Here is a 22,674-nt window from a genome sequence, read left to right on the forward strand (position 1 = left end):
TCACCGTTATCATTCGAAATTACTGTTCAAGGGTTAGTAATATGATGTAGATAAAATTGTCGTGAGCTAGAAGTCCATTGGTGACGTAGGCACACCTAGATATGAGTTGAAGAATAACTCTATCTAGAAAATCGTCTCTGCTGAGTTCTATCACGTGACACTGACACGGTACGCTAACAATCACCATCATTCTCCTTAGCCATAATCTGTCTCAGTTTGTGAACTATGATCGAATGTATTGAATATTCAACTCAAAAAAAAAGAAATAATCTTGCTTTCCTCACGAAAGCCATATGTCATATCCGAGTTACCCATTATATTTGACCAGTCACACACAGAGGTGGAGAAAGTGCATGCAGCAGTCTCGACCTCTGTAAATCTATTACACTCGGCTAGTGTCCTCGTGTGCTCTTTCAGTTTTCTATTTCATTTACTCCTTAGTAAAAATGACGGATGGTGGCCCTTTTCATGACGAATAAACAATTACACAGACACTCCATTTATGCAGAGAAAAGTGATACGTAACAGCTAACATGACTGTGTGTGTGTTTATCAAATGAGTCTGAGTCACTAAATCAGCTGTGGTAAGAAAACTATTACTGTGACGTATAGCGTCAACCCACATTGACTGTACATTTTGTCTCTGTCTTCGGTTGTTGTACAGTAATAATGTATTTCTGAGAGATTATATTATGGTTTCATATATTATAATATTGTGCTCTTAGTTATCGAACGACTTGGATTCAGTATGACATCTTTTAATTTTTATTTTTTTCTCAATAGAAATGATTTATAAGTGTGTGGATGTATATTTTTGGTAATATTAGTGATAAATGATGTGGACTGAGTGTTGGGTGTGTTTGTACTAATTGTCTATATGGAGAGGTGGATTTTTAATTGTCCCAATCTATTTTATTAATCTGTAAATGGTCTTGACAAAGTTTGATCAAAGGAGACTTCTGACAAAACGTTAATTCATTATATTGTTTTTTCGCTCTCTGACGTAATTTCCATTTTTCTCTCTCTCTATTTGTTCCTGGTAATCCATTTAGTATAATATCCAATGCATGCTTTTCCAGTGTTGACCGCTCATGACCCTGACTTAGACAAATGACTCGTGTGTTCAAATTTGAACGTTTAGAAAATATATATTTATATGGTTTTGTTTCTATCAGTTTAGAAATTAATCAATTATTTCCGCTGTGAAGTCCAACCATTTTAGTGACGAATAAATCAAGTATGAACAACGTCACCCTGAAAATTACAATGTTTGGCCGGATGGAGATGACATGCTTTTTAACTTTCTAGAATTACCTCTTAGTTTTCCCGTAAATTGCTAATAGCACTGTCGGTAATATAATGTTTTACCGTTGACAATAGTTATATTTTATGGACGTTTGTTCACCCGGGCCAGTTTTAACCGTTTAAAGTGTCGGTGCTTAATCCATGGCCTGACATTGGAATGTGGGATTAGAATTAATTCCCTATCTATTGTATTAAATTTTTTATCGCGTGACATTGGTTTGTAGGATAACATCCTTGATCTCTTTGAAATTATTGCAAACCAACAGGAAATCATTTGAGGTGACTAAATGTCTATGTCAAGGTACTCAAGTTGCTTTTTGGGGACGAACAGAGTGCTGTAAAAAAACAAATTGTGTGCTAGCTGCGTTCGCAAAATACGTCTCTCTGTAGATTGAAATGAAATTACGGAGACTTAAAAAAAAACAACCTATATTGAGTAAGACTCTCAGTATTTGAAACAAAGCACCTGGTCTGCCTTTACTAATATTGTGAGTCCATACATTCGTTCAGGGAAGAGTCTTTTTTACACAATATAAGCGAAGATAATTTTTTGACCGTTCTTGCAATTAGAAAAATAGAACAATAAATGAATCCATCAACTCGCCCATCCATCCATCCATCCATCCATCCATCCATCTATCTAAGTAATTCATTAAATCCATCCATCACACCATCATGTGACATCCAAATACCAACCAATCAATCAATCAATCCATCCATAAATAAATCCCCCACCCACCCACCTACCCCCCCCCCCCCCAATCAATCAATCAATCAATCAATCGATGAAAATTGATAAATTGACCTACCTTATCTCTTGGCAATGATAATGGCAAAACTAGATGTTGTGCACTTGGAAAGTCTGGCAGCAATGTACCTGTCTTGGAACTCAACGAGTATTTTCTACTGAATCCACCCTAATATAGATACACATGACAAACATAGAAACAGTCAAGTAGTACTACAGATAAGGTTTAATAATACATTCTAGCACTTTAAAATGTTAACTTTTCTTGCTATTAGAACGGATGGGTGGATATTAGACTGAGATCTAAACGGTGTTGTTTTTCTTAGTCTTAGAAAATACGACCGCCTTGGCATGGCATGGTACGGTACATACAACACGTTACAAAATTGAACATCATCCGACCACATCATTTCCGTTATATAGTACAATATTAATTTGTGTGTGTGTGTTTTATTGATTTTGCTGCTGAATATCTGAAAATGAGTTTGTCTAAATCTATGACACAACCACCGGATTTGGACCGTCGTATGGTGTGTAGTCTTTCACGAATTGATCCATATAATTCAACCCGGCTCTCCTCGCTGACGGTAGACAGACAACCGTCGAGTTCTGATTTCAGCAGCGCAATATCAAATTTGATCAATGCCTTCGATTCGCGTTGGAATGACGTCACAAATATATATGTTAACGTCAAAATTGTTATAAATTGTAAACGCTTTTTTTACTTCATATACCAACATGTCACAAAGTATACGTGGTCGACAGGTGGATGGTTTATAGCGATTGTACCGCCTTCGTGAATACTCTAAAAGACTTGCTTATTCATGTACTAGCTGCCAGTGCCGTATGTACGATCAACTAAACGCACGGAGTCGTGTCAATCTTCAAAAGCCCCCAACTGTACTGTATGTCGTTTGTACGTATTGAATGCAAACACAACAAGCACGATATGTTGATAATGTAACAGTTTTAGAAGTTAATCGCGGACATTACTATTTTCACAAAAATATCTATGTTTGTAATTAAGCCGCGTGATAGTACCCCGCTCCTACACTTCTTTCATAGGTCAGGTGAAAAACGGGAGAAATATTTATACGTCGCCAGCCTTTTTTCGGGCTCATACGTAAATATTGATTTACCAAAAGATGAGCAGGATTGCATAAAACAGTTATCTCCATACATATATACATCCTAAGAACTAAATTTTCAACTTCTTATGTGTGATTTTGTACAGTTTGAACTTGGTACACACGTTGGTGTACGATGTGTATTGCCGTGACTAAGTTTTATGACGTCATCCAAATCACCTCATTTCAGATTAGTATCATTAATTATTTCGTTGTCTATATTTCGTTGTCTATCTTCAAAATGTATGCAAGGGTTCCTTTTTACTTCAATCTCATATCCCTACAGAAAATAAAGTGTCTTGTGCCTATATCAAAGTAGTGATACAATAGGATCCAGTTAACCGGTACCAGAACATCCTCTGGTGCGACAAAAATATTACAAACATTGCTACATTTTATCGTCTGGCTCGACAAAAACATTTGAATAATTCGTTACATTTCAGAATAAATCCTTTTAAGGGTGCTCATGCATAGAAAATGTAACAATGTTGGAAAGATTTTTTATGGCGTCAGAAGATAAAATGTAGCAATGTTAGTGAGATTGTTTGTTGAGTCAGACGATAAAATGTAGCAATATTAGAATTTCGTCAAGTCAGACGACAGTTTGGCTGAATTGAGAACGGGCAGACGATCACGTAATTCTAACTACGAATGTGTCGAAAGTCCAAATCCTCCAATTTCCCTCTCAACTGCCATGACAAGTAACAGCCTGTAAATTACACCAAACCCTTTTCCTGCTAATACAGCGAGCTAGAGTCTGTATGATTTATTTTAACAACGCCATGACAATTTTAGTGTTTGTAGCTTGTTGAGTTGACCTTTGACATAGATGCCAGGTACGGAACGCCGAAGTAAACATTGATTGAACGAGAAGCCTCTTTAGCACTCGTGAGTCTAATTTCGAACAGCTCTAATTTAAGACACGCAATTTCCGACGAATACAGAGCAATAATGTTACAATTTTGGATATGGCAATAAACAACATACGTACTATTAGTTCGAGGACTTTTATTGATTTATTTTAAGGAGAATGTCATGATTCCGTTTTCTTTCTTTTTTTAATTTTGGAAATGTGACCAACGTTGATAAGACTTCTAACATTCGTTGGCAAGAAAACTAAACTTGTTAGTTTTTTTTATAAGGTGCTACCATATTATTGAGAAAATGTGCAAGACTTCAAATTAGCAGACATGGCGAGAGTAAATCGGTCTCATTCGCGAAAACTGGACGTTTTGTTAGATTTAGACGTAATAACGGGTTAACGTTATAATAAGCACGCCAAAACAAACGGACGTGTCTGAGACTGGCATTGCTTTGTTCGGTGGCATCGCTAGCGAATTCCGGCCCGTTATCTCGAAACTCTGCCGGATACACTCTGACAGGCCTCAATTTGTGACACGGCTCATCACACACATACTGATTTTAAACTAAGGACACCCAGGTAACAAACAAATAATAGAAAACCCGAATTTATGTTTTCAAGGTGGCACACTAAACAGAAAAAGTTGTAAAACTGTCGACTTTAGGTAAATACGCTCGGAACTCCAATATATGTAACACAAGAACTCTACTACACAGTAATATTACAAACGAACGCATGCTGGGATCGAAAAAAATTATTACTGTAATAATAATAATGAGCAGATATTTACCTCGTTCTTGAGTCTAGCTCCTGAAAACCTAAAAATATAACAACAATAATAATAATTAATGAAGTGAATCACAGATTGAAAATATAAAAATGTGTAATAATAGCATGATAAACAAATGAATCACGGAGTAAATCTTGTTTGCATCGTATACCCGTGATAAATCTCTAAAAACGAGTAGCTAAAAATAAATGGAACCTTCTGATAATAATGGGACGAGTTAATTGTAATGGGAGATACATTAATTCGAGGACATTTTATTGAAACTTAAAATTCGAGGAGTGGACCATCTTCATTTAGATCCAGTAAATAGCGGGTACCTCATTTTAATAACATAACACAAATATTTGTACAAGTTAAATGCTCCGATCTGGATGGAGTTTAATCAGCGAGGAGGCATCGGCGGCGGGTTAAAACGCTTGTGTTATTTGATCAATAAGACGGAAATGGCTATGTAAATTAATCATTCATCTGAGATATTGACCGAGTCTGTACTATCAAAAATTATGATAAAAAAACTGAATATGTATTGAGACGACGGTAAGGGACTAGGTGAATTCGAGTTCTTGAAATTTCAACCGCGAATTCAATGCATAGACAAGTATAGATACGATATCATCATTACGTAAACGGTATGATCGCAGAATCTTTGAATATTCAGCCTGTATTTCAGAACTCGGCGTCATTCGATCATGCCATCGCCATCGAGGGAAATTTCCTTTTTAATATTTGATTATGTTCTTGATATTTGCTATATTTTGTATCATTGTACTGCGGTGTTAATTCCTTTCAAAAATCTCACATGTATGCAGTTAATCTATAGATACGGATATTCCATTGCCAGACATATTCTGAATTCAACTTTCGGGGATGGGGATGGGGTTGAATTTATTGTAATTTGGAAGAGTAGAAAATTCGTTGTGGATGGTTCCAGTTCATAGTTTCATTCACTATATAGTTCAACACAATATCCTAACACAAGGTGGTTTGAGATTTAGCCGGCCTCGTACTTTTTTTAAGTTGACACACGCTGAAAAACTACACGTAGCATGTAAAGTATATGCAAGAATCTGGTCATATTGATTTAGCAGAATGAAGGACTGAGTCACATCAAGAAATTGGTTATTAAACGTCAAAATCCGAGAGTGGGCCGGGGGAAATTGGCTGTGAGTCGTCAAAATTCGACAGCAGGGTGGGGGGGGGGATTGGCGGTGAGTTGTTATAATCAGAGAGTGGGGAAATTGGTTATGAGTCGTCAAAATCAGAGTGGAGGGAATTGGCTACGAGTCGTCAAAATCAGAGGGCGGGAGAAATTGGCTACGAGTCGTCAAAATCAGAGGGCGGGAGAAATTGGCTATTTAATTATAATAGTCGTCAAAATCCGAGGGTGGGAGAAATTTGTTATTAATCGTCAAAATGCGGGGGTTGATGTGTGGCATTGCCAGGAGTATAAACCCAATGTGCTGCAACGACAGGAAAGAGCAGCCAGTTGCAATTTTAGGACAGAAAAATAGAAAAAGAAACAACCAGTGGAAAAATCTTAAGACGACAAAATACTTCGGAATAGACATATTTTTGTTTGGTCCCAGTAACGAAATAACACAACACAACATTGAACGAAAGGACTTCCATTGCCAATCTTAACATAAATCTATGATATAAAGTCTCGACAACGTGTTCTTTCATGTTGGTGATCTCATTCAATCATAATCAAGGGGCGAAATGTGTCTAAAATAAGTTAGAAAATTGAAACCCACGCACTGATTAACCATTCTGCTTTTTTCACCAAGAACTATTTTAGTGTTTATTTCCTCGTCGACAGCCTTAAAAATGATTAAGCTAAAATTTGGAATTTAGTTAGCCGCTGTAGTCAAAACTCAAACGATGTAAATATCGGGGTGGGGCTCATTTTAAACTTGAAAGAAAACTTTATTTTAAACTTCGAATCAGTTGAAGTTGTTTTCCTGTGTGTATATAATATAAGATTTTATTTCAAAAATATGAAAGAAACTTTTGTCTAAAGTTAGACTACTACTTCTGCAGTTCTAGAGCGCCAGATGCTAACCCAACACAGTTAGAAATATGTGTTGCGAATGTTTGATGGATTTGAGTATAAACACATATCTGTCATCAGGTAAGGTTTAAAATCTGATGCGATTATAGCTTTGCTGCTTGTTCAAACTCGAACCAAATGTTGGCTTAGGTGCGTGCCCCACCGACCACCTCTTTACATAATAATTTATAGCATGTATTAAGCAGGGTATGTCCAGATTTGAACACCTGAATTCGCACGACTTGACATGAAGAGTTCTTCGTAATGATTTATTCGCCACCATATTAGGCCGTAGATTAACACGGACCAACAATAAATATTGGCAGTTTTGTCTAATCTACGGGTCTGATCAAATTAACGACGCGGGGATGACAATCAAAGCTGTTTATTGATTGGCTTAATTCTTGCTGGTATTAAATTGCGCTCTATTATAAAACCAATCACGATTTTCGTTACATTTCGTCAAGTTTGGAAGATATATAACTATCTCGAATACACATAGGGCAAAAAGTTCATCTCTGTTTATTAAACGCATAGAGGTTTTTTTTGGTCATTCCACAGGTGTGTCGGTTCGGCGGGGATAAATTAAATAACCCCACACGAACAAAGGTAGATTTTTGAACTGTATATCCTAAGCGGACGGCTAATGACAATTCCGATGAAAAATTGACTTTAGCAAACCATTGTTTCGCTTAATCTTTCCGTGGTTCCAATAACAATCATTTAAAAAGGCCAGTAAATCAAAGCAAAGCAAAGTTTAAGAGATTTAACTTGTTGTAAAAGTTTACTTTGGACATCAAGGCTAAATATAAATTCCTCCTCGGACTGTTTAATGGGTGGAATAAAAATTTCGAGTAACCCAAACGACGTCAACAGATATGATAAGGGACAGACAGGCACTCTTACACGCAAATATATGCACACACGCATGTACGCACATACATACATACATACATACATACATACATACATACATACATACATACATACATACATACATACATACATACATACATACATACATACATACACACACACACACATACATACACACACATACATACATACATACATACATACACACATACATACATACATACATACACACACACATACATACATACACACATACATACATACACACACACACACACACACACACACACACACACAGGACAACAGGCAAAGATAACACTCATTGCTCGAAGCCTACCTCGTAAGACCCTTTCCACTATACACAGAATGGTAATAAGCACTAGATTCTTTGATTCCGATGCCATAGTAATGATACCTGTAGATTGAGAGAGAAAACAATGTTAACACCATACAATAAAAAATGTATGCAAGGCTACATTTTTAATGTTCTCAAAACTTATAAGCATAAACCCATCTGAAGTTATGTGTGCGCTATTATTTGAACTCCACTCCTATACACAATTCTGCCTTTGCGTGTATTCTGAAATCTAAAATATCCACGCTGAAAAGTATACGAAATGTCCTTGAAGCTACTGTGTGTTTCATCTTCGTCAAAAATACCACGGAAAGAAACGCCATTCTCAGGTTTCTACGGGCCAAGTATTTTCGCTAGCAACGCACAATAGCATGCTGAAGAGCTGTTGACCCTACGGTTGTCATTACACTAGCAAAACCATTGAAAAGATCAGTATAAAAGTTGTAGGCAGACAAGACTACACCTCCAAGTTATTGAGGAATGTCTGGTAGCTAAGGTACATTTCTATGTCCAATCTGCACTCCATACATAAGTCTCCTAAAGTAGTGCGATGCATTTACGTATCTACGGCACTCGGCAGTTTTGTCGCGGGTGATATCTATCTCCCTCCCTCCCTCTCTCTCTCGTTAGGATTTCGAACTGCTGCCGTTGCACAGATATCGAAGTAGCGTAGCAATATTGGCTCAGTTTACAAATGATTATGAAAAACAGGGAGTCCGTATAAACGGCAAGTAGACAATAATCACAAGGAATAAATAGTTACATGGATGGAAATTGTCACTAGTGCTGTGTTAATCGTTAAGTAATGATGTATACAGGGATAGGCGAACACAGTTACTTAACGAGTACATACAATATCTGGAAAACCTAGATACATGCTTGTGTTTGTGTAGTAAGGTTTGCAAAATATACTTTTTATTCTCTTTTCAAGTGCATCATAATTTGAAGACGTTACCCTCCATCAAAGTTGTCAAGTTATCTTCTTTCATCTCATTTTAGTCATAATTCTACCTATTAATTCAGGGTTTGGTTTAGTTTTTATATCCACTATTCCGATACTGTTGTTTTTTTTTGTAAATCCCCGGATTTTCTTCAGTAATCATTTTATATCCACTTCTGTTGATGCTGTTGCTAAAATGTTTAGATTCTTGGTCTATCAGTCAAACACTTAGTTGCCTCCACACTTCTGGTTTCTTGGCTACGGATACTAACTATCAAACGCTATTGTTCTTAATTCCATGCCATGACTCGTGCCAAAATCGTCACACACACACACACCCTGCGCGACCTTCATTGAAATCCTACAATCGCAGCATAGCAGTACATTTCTGAGGAAAATAGTTGTCAATCTGGGTTTTTATTTCAGTTCCCCCCCCCCTCCCGCCTCCCCACCACCACCTGACTACCAAATCATATACACACGCTCCCTAGTATAGTTTATGGAATGTTTTTACACAGCCTATTTCTGTCTCTGGCACACTTTACGATTTCATCAGTATATTGCTATGGAAACCGTTAATTTGTATATGTACAGTTGTCTTAAGAAGCCATTAGTATTGATGGTATAGAATTGTGAATCAATACACTATGAGAACGCTGCCAAGTACTGGGCGTAAATCACCTCGCTGTTCATTTTTTTCCCTCTTAGCTGTGCCTCATATTCAGGTGTCTACCCTATTATGCTGTGAGACGTTTCAGTAAAAACAAAACTTTTGAATAAAAAAAATACCACATAGGTACACCCACTGATCACGAGACACTGCCATCGGCTAGATTGAACGTCGTGTTCTTGGACGGGTGCCAAACATGACGACCACCTGTTGATTAACCTTGACTGTGTCCCCAATTTTTTGCACAGATTTCATACACTTTTGTTACGTTTTCACAACAATCACTGAAATAAGGGGAGGGTGATTTTTTCTGTTCAGTCGTTCTAATCTGTCTGATCATGGAGCCATGTAGACGCTTTTGAAGTTGCGCGGCAGCCAGAAAGTCGCCACTCATCAGACGAAATATTTTATCATGTGAATAAATTTGTCAGTAATTTTAGCAAGTATGACATTGTATCGGGTACTCACTTCGAATGGCCTCGAGTACCCAGTCTTCGTGTCGTCAGGTGTGGAAACTTTTGTCGAATTGTCTGCAACAAAAAACCAAAAGTATCATCAAAAAGTCGTTTACAATAATCGAGTCAGCGATAACATATTCATCGCCTTGTGAAAATGTCACAGGGTCGACCATTGGTATTTCACCAATTTGTCGAGATAAAGAGGTAATTGTATGCAGGGTTTATAGAAACAAAATCCGACTTTATGGTGAAACATCTGGATAGAGAACTTGCGTCAATAAGGCGAAAGATTAAGCAAAGGTGATCCATAAATCTTAAGTGCGCTGACACAAGAGGGTTTGATTTCAAATCGAGTTCGATTTAATGGACGATGAGGAGAAACAAAAAATTAGACAAACTCCCGTGTATATCTGTAACCATATCATTACTATTGTTATTGACTCTTAGGCAAAGTAGCAATGTTTTAACTTTAACTTTCCAATCGATTTTTTTTTGTTATCAAACGTTTCTTTTCAAAATGAATGACATGCGCTGTAGAAGACTGACAGTGTTTCACGGTCTTTGAAGTGGTCGGGATTTAAGTTTTATCACAAATGTCTCTCCCAAACCACTAACTGAAACTACTGCGTAAATAACAACGGCATTTAGAAGACACTTTCGGCAACGTTAAAGTGCGGCTCAAGAACTGGTGGAGTTTTTATGACATCACCAAGAACAAGGCCCGGAGATCATCTCACCCGAATGACACAAGGACTCTCAACCATTTGTCCCGTTTTATAGATGCAAACAGCGAGGTATTTCGGTCACAGACAAAAGAAAACTCTGAGACTCTTCTTCGCCTGCGATTCGGCATTATCTAGGTTTGGAATGTCTACTCACCCTCTCTACCCAGGACTAACTGAGAATGAATGTTTATTAATTTGTTCATAATAATTTTTTTTAATCTTAGTTTTTTTTCTCGAAAAGCAGGTGATCTACATTGTCAAAGAAATGTGTCGCCTGCGATGGTAAAATAGAAATACACAAAACACAAACATACATACTGATATATGACGTTTTTGGATGCGATTCAACGTATCGACTCAGGTCCTATAGTTAGCACATGAGTTATGATTGCAATGATGATAATGGAATCATCATGTATGCCATATATGTAAACGTGTGGGTTTTGGGGGTTTTTTGGGGGGTGGACTGTAATTTACAAATCATTTATTACAAAACAGATACAAATGTAATACAATGAATGAATGCGAGACATTTTTTTTTGATAACTGTAACTTCATGCCTTGATCAAACATTATCAATCAACATTTCAACAAGTGACTCTATTCAGTCGTCCTGTTGAACAAACCTTCAAATATCACTGTGATTTCAATGATCTGTGTCGGACAATTCTCACTACGTCGGACACTATTAAGATTTGATCTCGCTTCCCATAAAATAGGGACTGTACGAAACCTCTACATCACAAACGTATATGTCTCGGTGATTGTAGAGTTTCAAATTAGACGGTACGATGTTTGTTCACGTCTCACACAAGGCGGTGGGGGTTTTTTTGTACAAATTAGATAAAAGACAATACAAACACTGACAGTGCTCAACACAAATTATTGTCGGATGAAACAAGGAAGATTCAAACACAAAACTGTTTATTTGTGTTCACCGTGAGATAAAATGTAACAATTCATGTACGTACATGCTACTAGTGCCTATATTTCATTTGTGTAATTCGTACCATAAAACGGTTTATGAGATGTAAAAAAAAATTTAAAAAAACTATCTGCATTTACTGCTTACTTGAAACTCTATAGTTTTTTCTGGTTTGATAGTACCAGTTATCAATGTAACAGGATTGTCAATTCACTGGGTTTGTTATGATGTAAAATAAAACAAAAACTATCTGCATTTACTGGGTGAGCAGTAACAAGTCTTATAACACTGGTAAAACATCAAAAGTGTATAGAGAGTAGATAGGGTTGTATGACACGTTTCTCTATTCATTTGTGGATAGTTCTCAAAAACGAGTTGGAACAGCTATCTAAGAATGGTTATAAGACAGGGGATTATGTTGTGGTTTACTGGTAGGGCTATCCATAGACCCTCCACCAACACTCCGATCAAGTACATTGTTAATAAGGATAATCGCTTGATAATCCCATGTCCCCTTCTCTTATAACTTCGTCCCGCGGTTTCTTTGATACATGATTTGAACAACACATAACAACTCTTGAGTCAGCACAGACGAGTTCCTAGCAAAATGTTATGCCCGCAAATTGTATCCAACAGGTAAACACTTTGTCGAAATCTTGTAAGGACTCGTTAGACGTCGAGGCGTTATGTATATCCGTATGTGACGTGAAAGTTTCGTAAACTGCCCCTATTTATCGAATCTGATAGTGTCCGGTGTAGACTTGTCCGACACAGATCATTGTAACAGTATGATGTGCTATGAATATACAAACCGTGCACATAATATGTTTTTGGAACACAATCAGGGTATAAATGCTTAATTTGTGAATATAAAGTCACCAATGTTTCTTTCTTGCCTGTGATGTAACATACTATAAATGAAACCACATTGAACGCCATGGGTTTACATACATACATACATACATACATACATACATACATACATACATACATACATACATACATACATACATACATACATACACACACACACACACACACACACACACACACACACACACACACACACACACACACACACACACACACACACACACACACACACACACACACACACACACATACACACATACATACATACATACATACATACATACATACATACATACATACATACATACATACATACATACATACATACATACATACATACATACATACATACATATCAATTTTCAAAATGATAATATCCACCTTGAAAATAATAAAGAATGGAGTATCATGTATCCATATAGTTTCTAATCAAACCAACAAACACGTCTAGGTCACATATGTAGCACATACGACTAGGCTATGTGTATTTGCTAAAATAGTCGTAATGATAACACGTGTGTTATCTGTTGGGAACAAAAATCAAGATAAAAATGGACATAAGTCGGTATGTTAAATCGCGTCCTAAAATATCATTATCAGTGTGTGTATATATGTTGTCGGTATTCTGAGCTGTTCCATTTTAGCACCGCTGGTGACGTATTTCACTGACGATGACGACCACCTGCTTCACTGCAGAATGGAAAGATCTGGAAAGATTGACCAGTACCCAAGAAATGTACATGTAGAAATACGTGTACATTTCATATATGTTACTGAAATTAACAAATTTACGCTCAAAAAGTCACAACATTGGTTTATTTCAAAAACATATTTTGCCCCTTTATTTAAAGATAAATCTAAAATTAAAATCAAAAACTCCTACCAGCCTGCAAATATAGACTTAAACTGTGTGTTTTAAATAGTATTCTAAATAGTTTAAACACGGAATGGTTAGATAATGTGAACAGTTTTATCTTGGAAATATAAGAATTCTGGTTAAAAATTCAGTGGGTATTTATCTTTAGGTTTTGTTTAGGCTGCATATGACAACCAGCAACTGTAGCGGTCTAGTGTTCCATCTGTTTAAATGTGAAAACATTACTATTATCTCATGCGGCAATAGCGACATTTTGTCACAATTAGCACAGCAGTTGAAATAAATTTACCGAGGTCAGAGGTCACGATGTGCCAGTTGGTACCGAGCACTAGACTAGTGCATTGTTCATATATGTGAGCTATTATTAAAACTCTAACGGTACTCGCATAGGGAGATTTTTGTTTCTTCAACTGATGGCGAGGGGGAAAACTGTGTTTTAATGTCACGTTGTAATCTAAACTTACATCGGATTTATAGCCGCCAGTGTCAAGGTTAAAATACAGGTGTAGGTATACGATTTGTGTGGCCTTGAATGTCACTGGGTTTGTGTTCTATTTGCAATTTTGTTTGTCTAAGAGAGGTGCATGTTACCTAAAATAACTTATTCCCGATGTATTACCGTGTGATTATCATTCGGGATATCATATCAAGCACTCTACCAAAATGTACAATTTGCATTCAGTATCGTACACTCTCATGGACAAACCTGGGACACAAACACACGCACACAGATGGGTTCAATCGAATGCCATACTAAACAGGGTTTTGTCGAATGCCACGGGATCAGTCGAACGCACCATGTCGTACTTTTGCTGTTGGGGATTTTTTTCAGGCAATGTTATACTGTTTGTCACACCTCTGCCAATCTGTACCGATCTGACTACACAGCCGACACAAACACAACAGTTTAAATGCAGTTTGAGAGTTCCGGAGAATCACACTTTTTGGCATCGTCACACCGACATCAGGTTGGAATAAACAAAAAAATGTCTATATAACTTCAGAGGCAGAATTTCAAAGTTTGGAAATCAAACATTCTCTAGCACAAACACATTTGATTAATTGCCCCAAAATAATTAGAATTAAGTTTGATTAATTTACGACTTGTCAATCAGCGGCTCATCGGCTTTTGTTTGTTTTATGATTTATTGTCGGATTTACTTCCATATATTTGTTTTTAAAGAACAATTCTCACAATCTCATCAAGTTTTATTGTAAAGAATTATTCTATTGATTAATCAAGCTTTCTTTGATACTTGTTGTACAATTTCATTCAATAAAGCACAATTTTCCATACATCATAATTCAAAAGACTTTTTTCCGGAGCACATCTTTTGTGGTCAGTAATCTAGACTCCATGATGGTGTTCCATGTGTAACGTTTATTTCACTAGAAATCGAAGCGAAGAAATATTAAATACTTTTCAATCCTTGAATTGTGTTTTTTTTAAGTGTATATATCTGCTACTTTTCTAGTCGCGTTCATAGTTACACGTAGACAACTGACCCGACTTAGACAGCTGGAAATCCTTAATAAAGGTGTGTTTGACCTTTGACCTCGTAACTCCTTCCTCTTTCGCAATAAATGTACACTGCGTTCTCGGTTTGGCACGATTCCATGGATAGCCCATCCTCTCAAGACACATTTTGTTATATAAAGTATCTCTAGCCTCGCGTTAAATGTGAAAGGCGATTTGCGCGTCCGTTACAATATTTGGCGTTTCTGTAACGTTACTCGTAAATAAGTTACAGTAAGCTGTACTCGTACCTTATAAATTGCACGGTAGTTGTTAACTTTTTTTTAAGTTTGGGAGACAGTTTATTATAATCCAATGGATAAAACTTACGACTTTACCAAAACATTGTTATGTGGTTGAATAGTCGACTCCCAACATCTCTGTAAAAAGATCTCAACGTCGACGCCCGAAACGAGCATGTGCACGCGCAGCTGAATCAACGTTGAAGAAAAGTCTCGAAGTGTGACGCAAACGAAAATCGTAAAGAGTTGAAAGCTGTGACGTTCGCTTCTGAGGTTGGGTTAAAAACTGACCAAAAAATCAAGGACGTGTACTGTGTATGTTTTTTCTTAATAAAAGGACAAAGTATTATATTCATAACCACAAGTTGAGAGTGCACACGAGAGACAAGGACATCGATTATCGCGTGTACACATATTAACCCTGGACAGGACATAACTATTTTACTATCCGTTTACCTTTCACGTGTACGTTGTGTGACTTCACAAGGAATTTGTTCTAATAGCCCTCAAAACTTTCACGGTGTTCGTAACACCCAACCGGGTTTGCACATTCTGTTCTCTCAATATTTTGTGATAAATATGACTTGATTTTCTGTGGTCGATAATTAAATGACTCAAAACGCTAATAAATAAGTAATCTGATATTTTTACTACGGCTCGTCAACTCGAAATTATGGCGCTAAACGACTGCGATATCACGACGATGTAAACACAATGTTGAAAAATAAAACGTATGATTCGTTCAAATTAAAAGCATTACAAAACTTGCCGACAAAACTAAACTTTACTATTCAGATAATTCAAAGTCTCAATCGACCTCTTTAATTCAGAATAGAAAGGTGTATTGCACGCTTTGTAATTTTTATGTGCCCGAAAAGAATTAGATGAATTTCAATAGAACGCCGAGTTCACTTGTAATTATGTATATCTGTACATCGCTTGTAGTTTTTACAACCCTATTTACAGGGCCTCGACAAACAGTTATAAATACACCTATTTAAGCCAAGTGAGAAAAAAGTCGTAAACTGCATTCTTTGCCATTAAGTGAATAAAAGAAGAAACATACGAAACCGGTAAAGAGAGTCCAGTCGACTAATACCATAAAGTTAGTCCCGACAAATGACCTACTGTTTGAGTGTTTTTCTACTAATTCCACGCATAGGTAGTAAAAACATCGTGTGATTTTCACGGCGCTGATTTTTTTTTTTCAGTTTTACGAAAATTCACAATTACAGTTATGTGTACAGCAAATATTGGCAATTAAAACTGTTGCTTGATAGTTGTAGAGCTTGCTATTAAAGCAATGTTTCGCCAAGTTTTTGACACAGCGTCGAACGCACGAGTTTGTCATCACATAAGTTCACAACAAAACAGACACACTTTGTAGCATACACTATAGTTGGACTGTTTATGGGCGAGTCTTACCTTGCCGAAAGTAGCTGCGCACGCCGGTTCAAGTGTCTCATTCCTACAAAAATCTAAATAATGTGCATACAGGATACATCGTGGTAAACACACACCTTCACACATACAGTAGTTTTCTTCCAACCTAAGAAAGAATCACACGATAGAAGAAAATAGATTAGTGAAGTATTACTACAAGTCAAGATACAGATACTAGAATGCTCAAAACTTAGTAGAGAACATTTCATACAGCTATCAATCATTCTCAAAGATTTTTCCACTTCGCCTAAAAATCTTAGCTATTCCAGGTACACGTATTTTCTCAGACGGTAAACTGCACGAATTCCATGCAGTGTACACTGTGCTAGTCAGGGGGCCATACTACTTACTACTAGGCGTGTGACAAACCGTACGGCAGGAATAATAGAATTTGACATATTCTGATGAATTAGAAAACATATTTCATATACTTTAATTCAGTGGCTAGCGAAGAAACATAATCACTGAACACAGCTACATGTCAATGGTTATAATGGTGTATGCACGATATCGATTGAATTGTTACATTTTGGATATTAGTTACTCTAGTCTGAAATCTCGCGCGGATGTGAGCATGCGAGTGTATTTTTTTAGTAATCTCGCACCGCTGTGTCGATGACGCTAAGCGTGTAGAACCGCTTCGCTTATAATCTGTTTTGAGACCACGCTTAGTCACAACAAACAGAAACAATAAAACATAATTAGTTAAAACATGACAAATTTCATGAATTCTGGGAGCATAAACAAATCAAAACCTCAGGACAATTATTTTTTTCCTAGATCCGTCGAGCGTGTATGACTTTTGGCCTACTGTAAATACACACGGGTTGGAAAATTACAAGTGAATTTGAAGATTGAAGATAAAATTAATTAAGTCTTAGAAGAGGGTTTTCCTACATGAATAGTAGTGTAATCACTACCGGTAATCTGTCAACACGTGAGCATCTAACAAGGGGTGGAAAATTCAACTGGACGCGGCACGTCAAAGCAGGGAGACGATTACAACGCCTTTATGAAATGTTTACAAAGTGTCTTAATTCCGGTGAATTATCTGATAACTATCGTGTAAAACTACTATTTTCGACGTCACATTAAAATTAGATTTTATGCACACAAAACAAAAAAAAGCCGTGAACTGAAATAGTTTACTTTCCCATGAAGTTTCCCGCGCTTATTTTTTTTGACCGATGTACATAGACTGAAACTGTAACATGGTCCTAAATTGTGCCCATTATAATTACTAAAGATTTCAGTGTCGTTCAGATAAGAAAAATCTGTGAATATAACAGATTCAAATTTTGTTTGATTCTGGGAAGTACGCAAAATGTATTGACGTTACATTTTTATTGTTTACTGCTAACTTTAACGTATTTCTGAACTACGTATGTGTGTGTGCGATTCCGTTCTTTAAGAATATGGAATTTTATATATGTTTAAAAGACACTACTGTTTTCATAGGCAGCTAATTCAAGTCAACATTTCCAGTACAGAGCTTAAGGCGAACTGGGCACAATTATGATTGGATGATCATATTAGTTATAAAATATCATGTAACTACATCGAAAACCGATGTTCACAGAAACACATAGGTACGTTGTTGGGCTCATCAGCCGACCGACTGTAGAATTCCCGGTCCACGTTCTATTCACCAATCGGTCAGTTTGTCTCGATTCTTTGTTACCTGTCAGTTTGCCTATGCATCAACTGTCCTACCAAGACTATTTTTTGCCTTTGTTTGTGTATTTTAATCTTATGCATGAATATATTGCTGTTGAATCACACACAAAATTAACACACGGTATCGGATGGTGAACTTCACTTATCATAAAAACCCACTGACACTGTGCCGTTTGTGCCCATTCACAAGTCGAGATACACAAATCTGCTCTCTAAAATTTAGCGGAAAAAAATTGTAATCTTCAAACTGAATGAAATACTACATCCCTCGTATTGAGTGTTTTGTTCAAGCATATCACAAATTGAAATCGGTTTTACAAATGTGTTTCTTTAATAACATTAGCGCAATAGTCTAAAGAAAACAAAACCTCAAAAAAAAAAAAAAAAAAAATTGATCAAATCACTTACCAGCTTAAGGTCAATGCTGTTTGTCGTTTTTTATCTTTCATTATCTGAGATACCGTTTTCTTAGTACCGCTACCGAGTAGGTCGTCTTTGACATCCTTACCGTCCAACATCTTCTTTTCAGCTTTGATAAACTCTTCCTCTTCGTCCGAGAACTCTTCTTCCTCGTCGTCGACCGACTCTTCGGTTTCTGGATCTGATGAAAAGACAATAACATGAGCTCCTAATATATCACACAGGTGTCGGTATTCATACCAGTGTGTACTAATTGTGTCATTTGTCAACGATATGGTTGCACACCTGCTTTGACAATGCTTCCTGTGAGAGGTTACAAGGTGAACGTCTTGGTCGTCAAGGGTACATCATAGCTTGTGGCCGTCACAATGAACAAAACCGAATGAATCCCCGTCTTCTGTTTTTTCACCATCATGAGAAGTCATACTTACTTATATATAAAAGTTCGTCGGAAGGTTGTATTTATGGTATCTTGAAAACCGCCAGTCTTGCCAGAAACACTTTAACTTTAAGGGTATTTCGAACGGAAATAGTTCATTTGAGCACACAGATTAGTTGGAAATCTCTATCTGTTACTTTGTTACAATCACACTGTTTCACCATACAGGTAAAGAGGACCCCATATGGTGTCTCGCTTATATACCTCCGTGGTTTTATTGTAGCATTATAATGAATGACTCCAAGCGAAGTTGACTTGGGCATGGATTTATCAGCTAGATATATGACTTTAGTGACTTCGAAAAGATTAGAATGTTAGCGTTTCCATCACATCTCGCTGCTTATGGTATGACTATAATACACTAAATACTGATTGTCATGCTTTTAACATTAACAACATCAGGAATGTGCAAAAAAAATAACACCAGGGTATTCAAACTTCTTTCAAACGCCCCTCAGACACCGATGTTTGTCTCCTAAGCCACCGTCTAGTGTGGCATCTCCCCAGCGCCATTGTTTTCTATCATGTCTAAACAATCACCCATAAATAGAAAACAAAAGAGCTATGTTAGACTGTAGTCATGATGCTCTTCTTATATAACGGTGTAAATTCGTCGTGGATTACACTGTGTAAAATTCAAGACTTTATAAATATTATATGCGTCCAAATCTATAATTAATTCAGAAATTCTTTTTTCGCATAGAAATTCAATATTCTTCAGTCGTAGATCCAGTCAAAGTCAGAGTTGTCCAGAGGTGAGCCGTTTTACCGCATCCTATGTATTCTTTCCTACCGGGTGTTTCTTCACAAATGGTAAGTCAACGCTTTCAATATTTTTTGTCAAAAAACGCGATTAAATTTAGAAAGTGATCAAAGTTTTACCCCGGGTTTCAGTTATAGAAAACAGGACTTACGGTCGTGCGATCGAGCTCTGGAATGTGTAAGCCTATGTACTGATGATACCCTCGATGAGTCGTGAATATGGCTCATGACCCATTCCCACGTTGTCAATTTCCACCTGTGCGAAATTGTTACCAGACGCAATCGTCACCGGGTTACTAGCTTCCTTTCAACAAGAAACATTTCTAATTAAATCTGACCTTCTTTAAACTTGTTTGACATTGCTGCCAATATTTTTCTTTCAATATTTCTTTCTTCTTTGCCGAGGACTACGAATCAAACGACATTGGCCGGAGGACATCTCGTTACTGCGCACGAAATTGGTGGCGGTTTTTTCCAGGCTACCGTTGCAGCAAGTTGAACAATTTACTAAATCTACAGTTTTAGCCATGTTTGAGTTCTATGAATTTCTAGTAAAATTGTGAACTTTTGCAATAGTTACTCTCGTGATTTTCAGCCAAATCCTAATATTATTCACTCTAATTTGCCAAATATTCAATTATATACTGACCGTGTAAGAGTTCTATGAATGTATCGCGAAATTTCACAACTATCTCAAAGTTCATTCTCAGTCAAAATCCTACCACTCTTCATTCTACATTGTCAAGGTCCATCTCCGTTTATCGAAGAATTCATTTCACAACAAACAAATCGGTTGACTTATCCCCCGTCGGTGTTGGTAACACCGAATCACTAAGAGCTTTATAGCGACCTGAATTTATAGACGAAGCATAATTACACTCACAACTGCGCAACCCTGTAATCTTAATATGACCACACTTCGAACTACGATTTCTGTTCTTGAAACAAAGACGTTACACACAGTGGTGGCCTGATCATTTTTTTTTGTTCACGTCATGTGTTTTCTAATAACTCCGGTGCGCCATCTGCGCAATTAGTTTGTTTTGCTGTTCAGCCAAACCCGCAATTTGATGGATGGACTGTTGGAGAGAGTCGTTGATGACTTTTCCTCGGCGATATCTATCATCAGTATTTCGTCAAAATTGTTACAGTAACAAGTTGTCGACTCCTCCCCCACGACTTGTGACTATCATGCCTGGCAAAATGTTTGACTTTACACCATGCAAACAACAAACAAAAGGCGGCGGTGAACCAAAAACACTTGTCAATCCGATCAGACATGTTTGGTGAAGTAACAAAGTTATCGTAACACCTTTAGTATTAATGCTAATCATACAAAGACGCCGAATAGTGTGATGAGCTTCAATCAATACCGAAGCGAAATAATACAGCGACAGATTTATTTTCAATATTCGAAGTGTAAAGAAGGCGAGATGCGTAAACGGGACTGGTGGCAGTGGTGACAGACAAGTGTACATTCTGGTAGGTGGTCGAGATGCATGCGTCGCAAAGTGTGGAGAAGCATACAATTTTAAAAATCAAAATAAAGCCAAAAAAAATCCACCGAAATTTGCCAATTTCGTACCTCCTTATTACAAGGTCTACATCAGGTCAAGAGCGTTCAAGCTAAATGCCAAGAACAGTCCTCGTCGATAGCAATGTACCAAAAACAGAACCTGATCGAGTGTTCAAACTAAAATAAATGTTTACCTGATATTATAAGTTATTTCAACCTGGACAGATTAGATTATACACTCCCGACTTCGGATGGCCATTATCGAGTACACGTACATTCTTTTCATTGCACATTTTATCATTCACAAAATACTAGTATTTCAGACAGTATCTGTTCTGTGAAAATGTAGTTTATTAGATAGAGCTCTGCATTGTATATGTATCATGATCATCACAACTTGGAATCAGCTGTGATCAGAGAGGACGTGAGATAGACGTAAACATGAGGTCGGTACATGTATTGTTAGTATTAAAAGGTTAACCACGAAAAAAAACCTACTGAAATCTTACTTTCAATGCACCTAAAATTTGTACATATACGAGATAAAGCTTAAGACAAAATGCTAAATTTAGTTCAATGTACACAGTACAAACATCATAGTTCAAGACTTATCTACGGAGAAATAGAGACAGAAAATCTTTGGTCCACAAAAATACAAATATATCCTACCCTTTCTCTAAAATAACTGTAAAACAAGTCGCTGTTATTTTTTGAACCGCATTTTTTTTAGATTCTGGTCTCCGCGTTTCTGAAGTTTGATATACTAGTATACAGTCGTGGTATGGAAGGTGAATGACGGTAAAACTACTAGAACATGGCCGACTCTCAGCAAATCGTTGTGACAATGCTATACGAAAAATAGGTCTCCAAGAGGTTATCCCTTCTCAGTTTTAAATCATCAAGTGTAGGGCTTCCCCCATAGCCGTGTTGTATGGATACATCTAAAAAGCAGTGTAATACCCTTCAACTGTTACCGTGAAAGGGTTTCCCCATAGTGCGGTTGGGTAGAAACGTTTTGTTCTTTTCTGGTGGGTTTCCGTGATCTCACTTGACCGTCGTCCAGGTTTTCATACTTATC

The 22,674-nt window shown here is 37.0% G+C and overlaps 1 protein-coding gene across 1 annotated transcript in view; it reads right to left on the minus strand.

Moving 5' to 3' along the window:
* Window positions 1-22,674, minus strand: part of LOC144434596 (DNA-binding protein RFX6-like) — a 33,691-nt gene that overhangs the window by 9,939 nt on the left and 1,078 nt on the right. Inside the window, exons 2-7 of the mRNA XM_078123067.1 lie at window positions 18,868-19,060; window positions 16,765-16,888; window positions 10,192-10,253; window positions 8,096-8,173; window positions 4,833-4,860; window positions 2,115-2,222 (exon numbers count right to left, since the gene is read on the minus strand). Of these exons, the coding sequence (XP_077979193.1) occupies window positions 2,115-2,222; window positions 4,833-4,860; window positions 8,096-8,173; window positions 10,192-10,253; window positions 16,765-16,888; window positions 18,868-19,060 (593 nt within the window). The remainder of the gene's footprint in view (window positions 1-2,114; window positions 2,223-4,832; window positions 4,861-8,095; window positions 8,174-10,191; window positions 10,254-16,764; window positions 16,889-18,867; window positions 19,061-22,674) is intronic.

This window comes from Glandiceps talaboti, chromosome 4 (assembly GCF_964340395.1).
Source record: "Glandiceps talaboti chromosome 4, keGlaTala1.1, whole genome shotgun sequence".
Taxonomy (NCBI): Eukaryota; Metazoa; Hemichordata; class Enteropneusta; family Spengelidae; genus Glandiceps; species Glandiceps talaboti.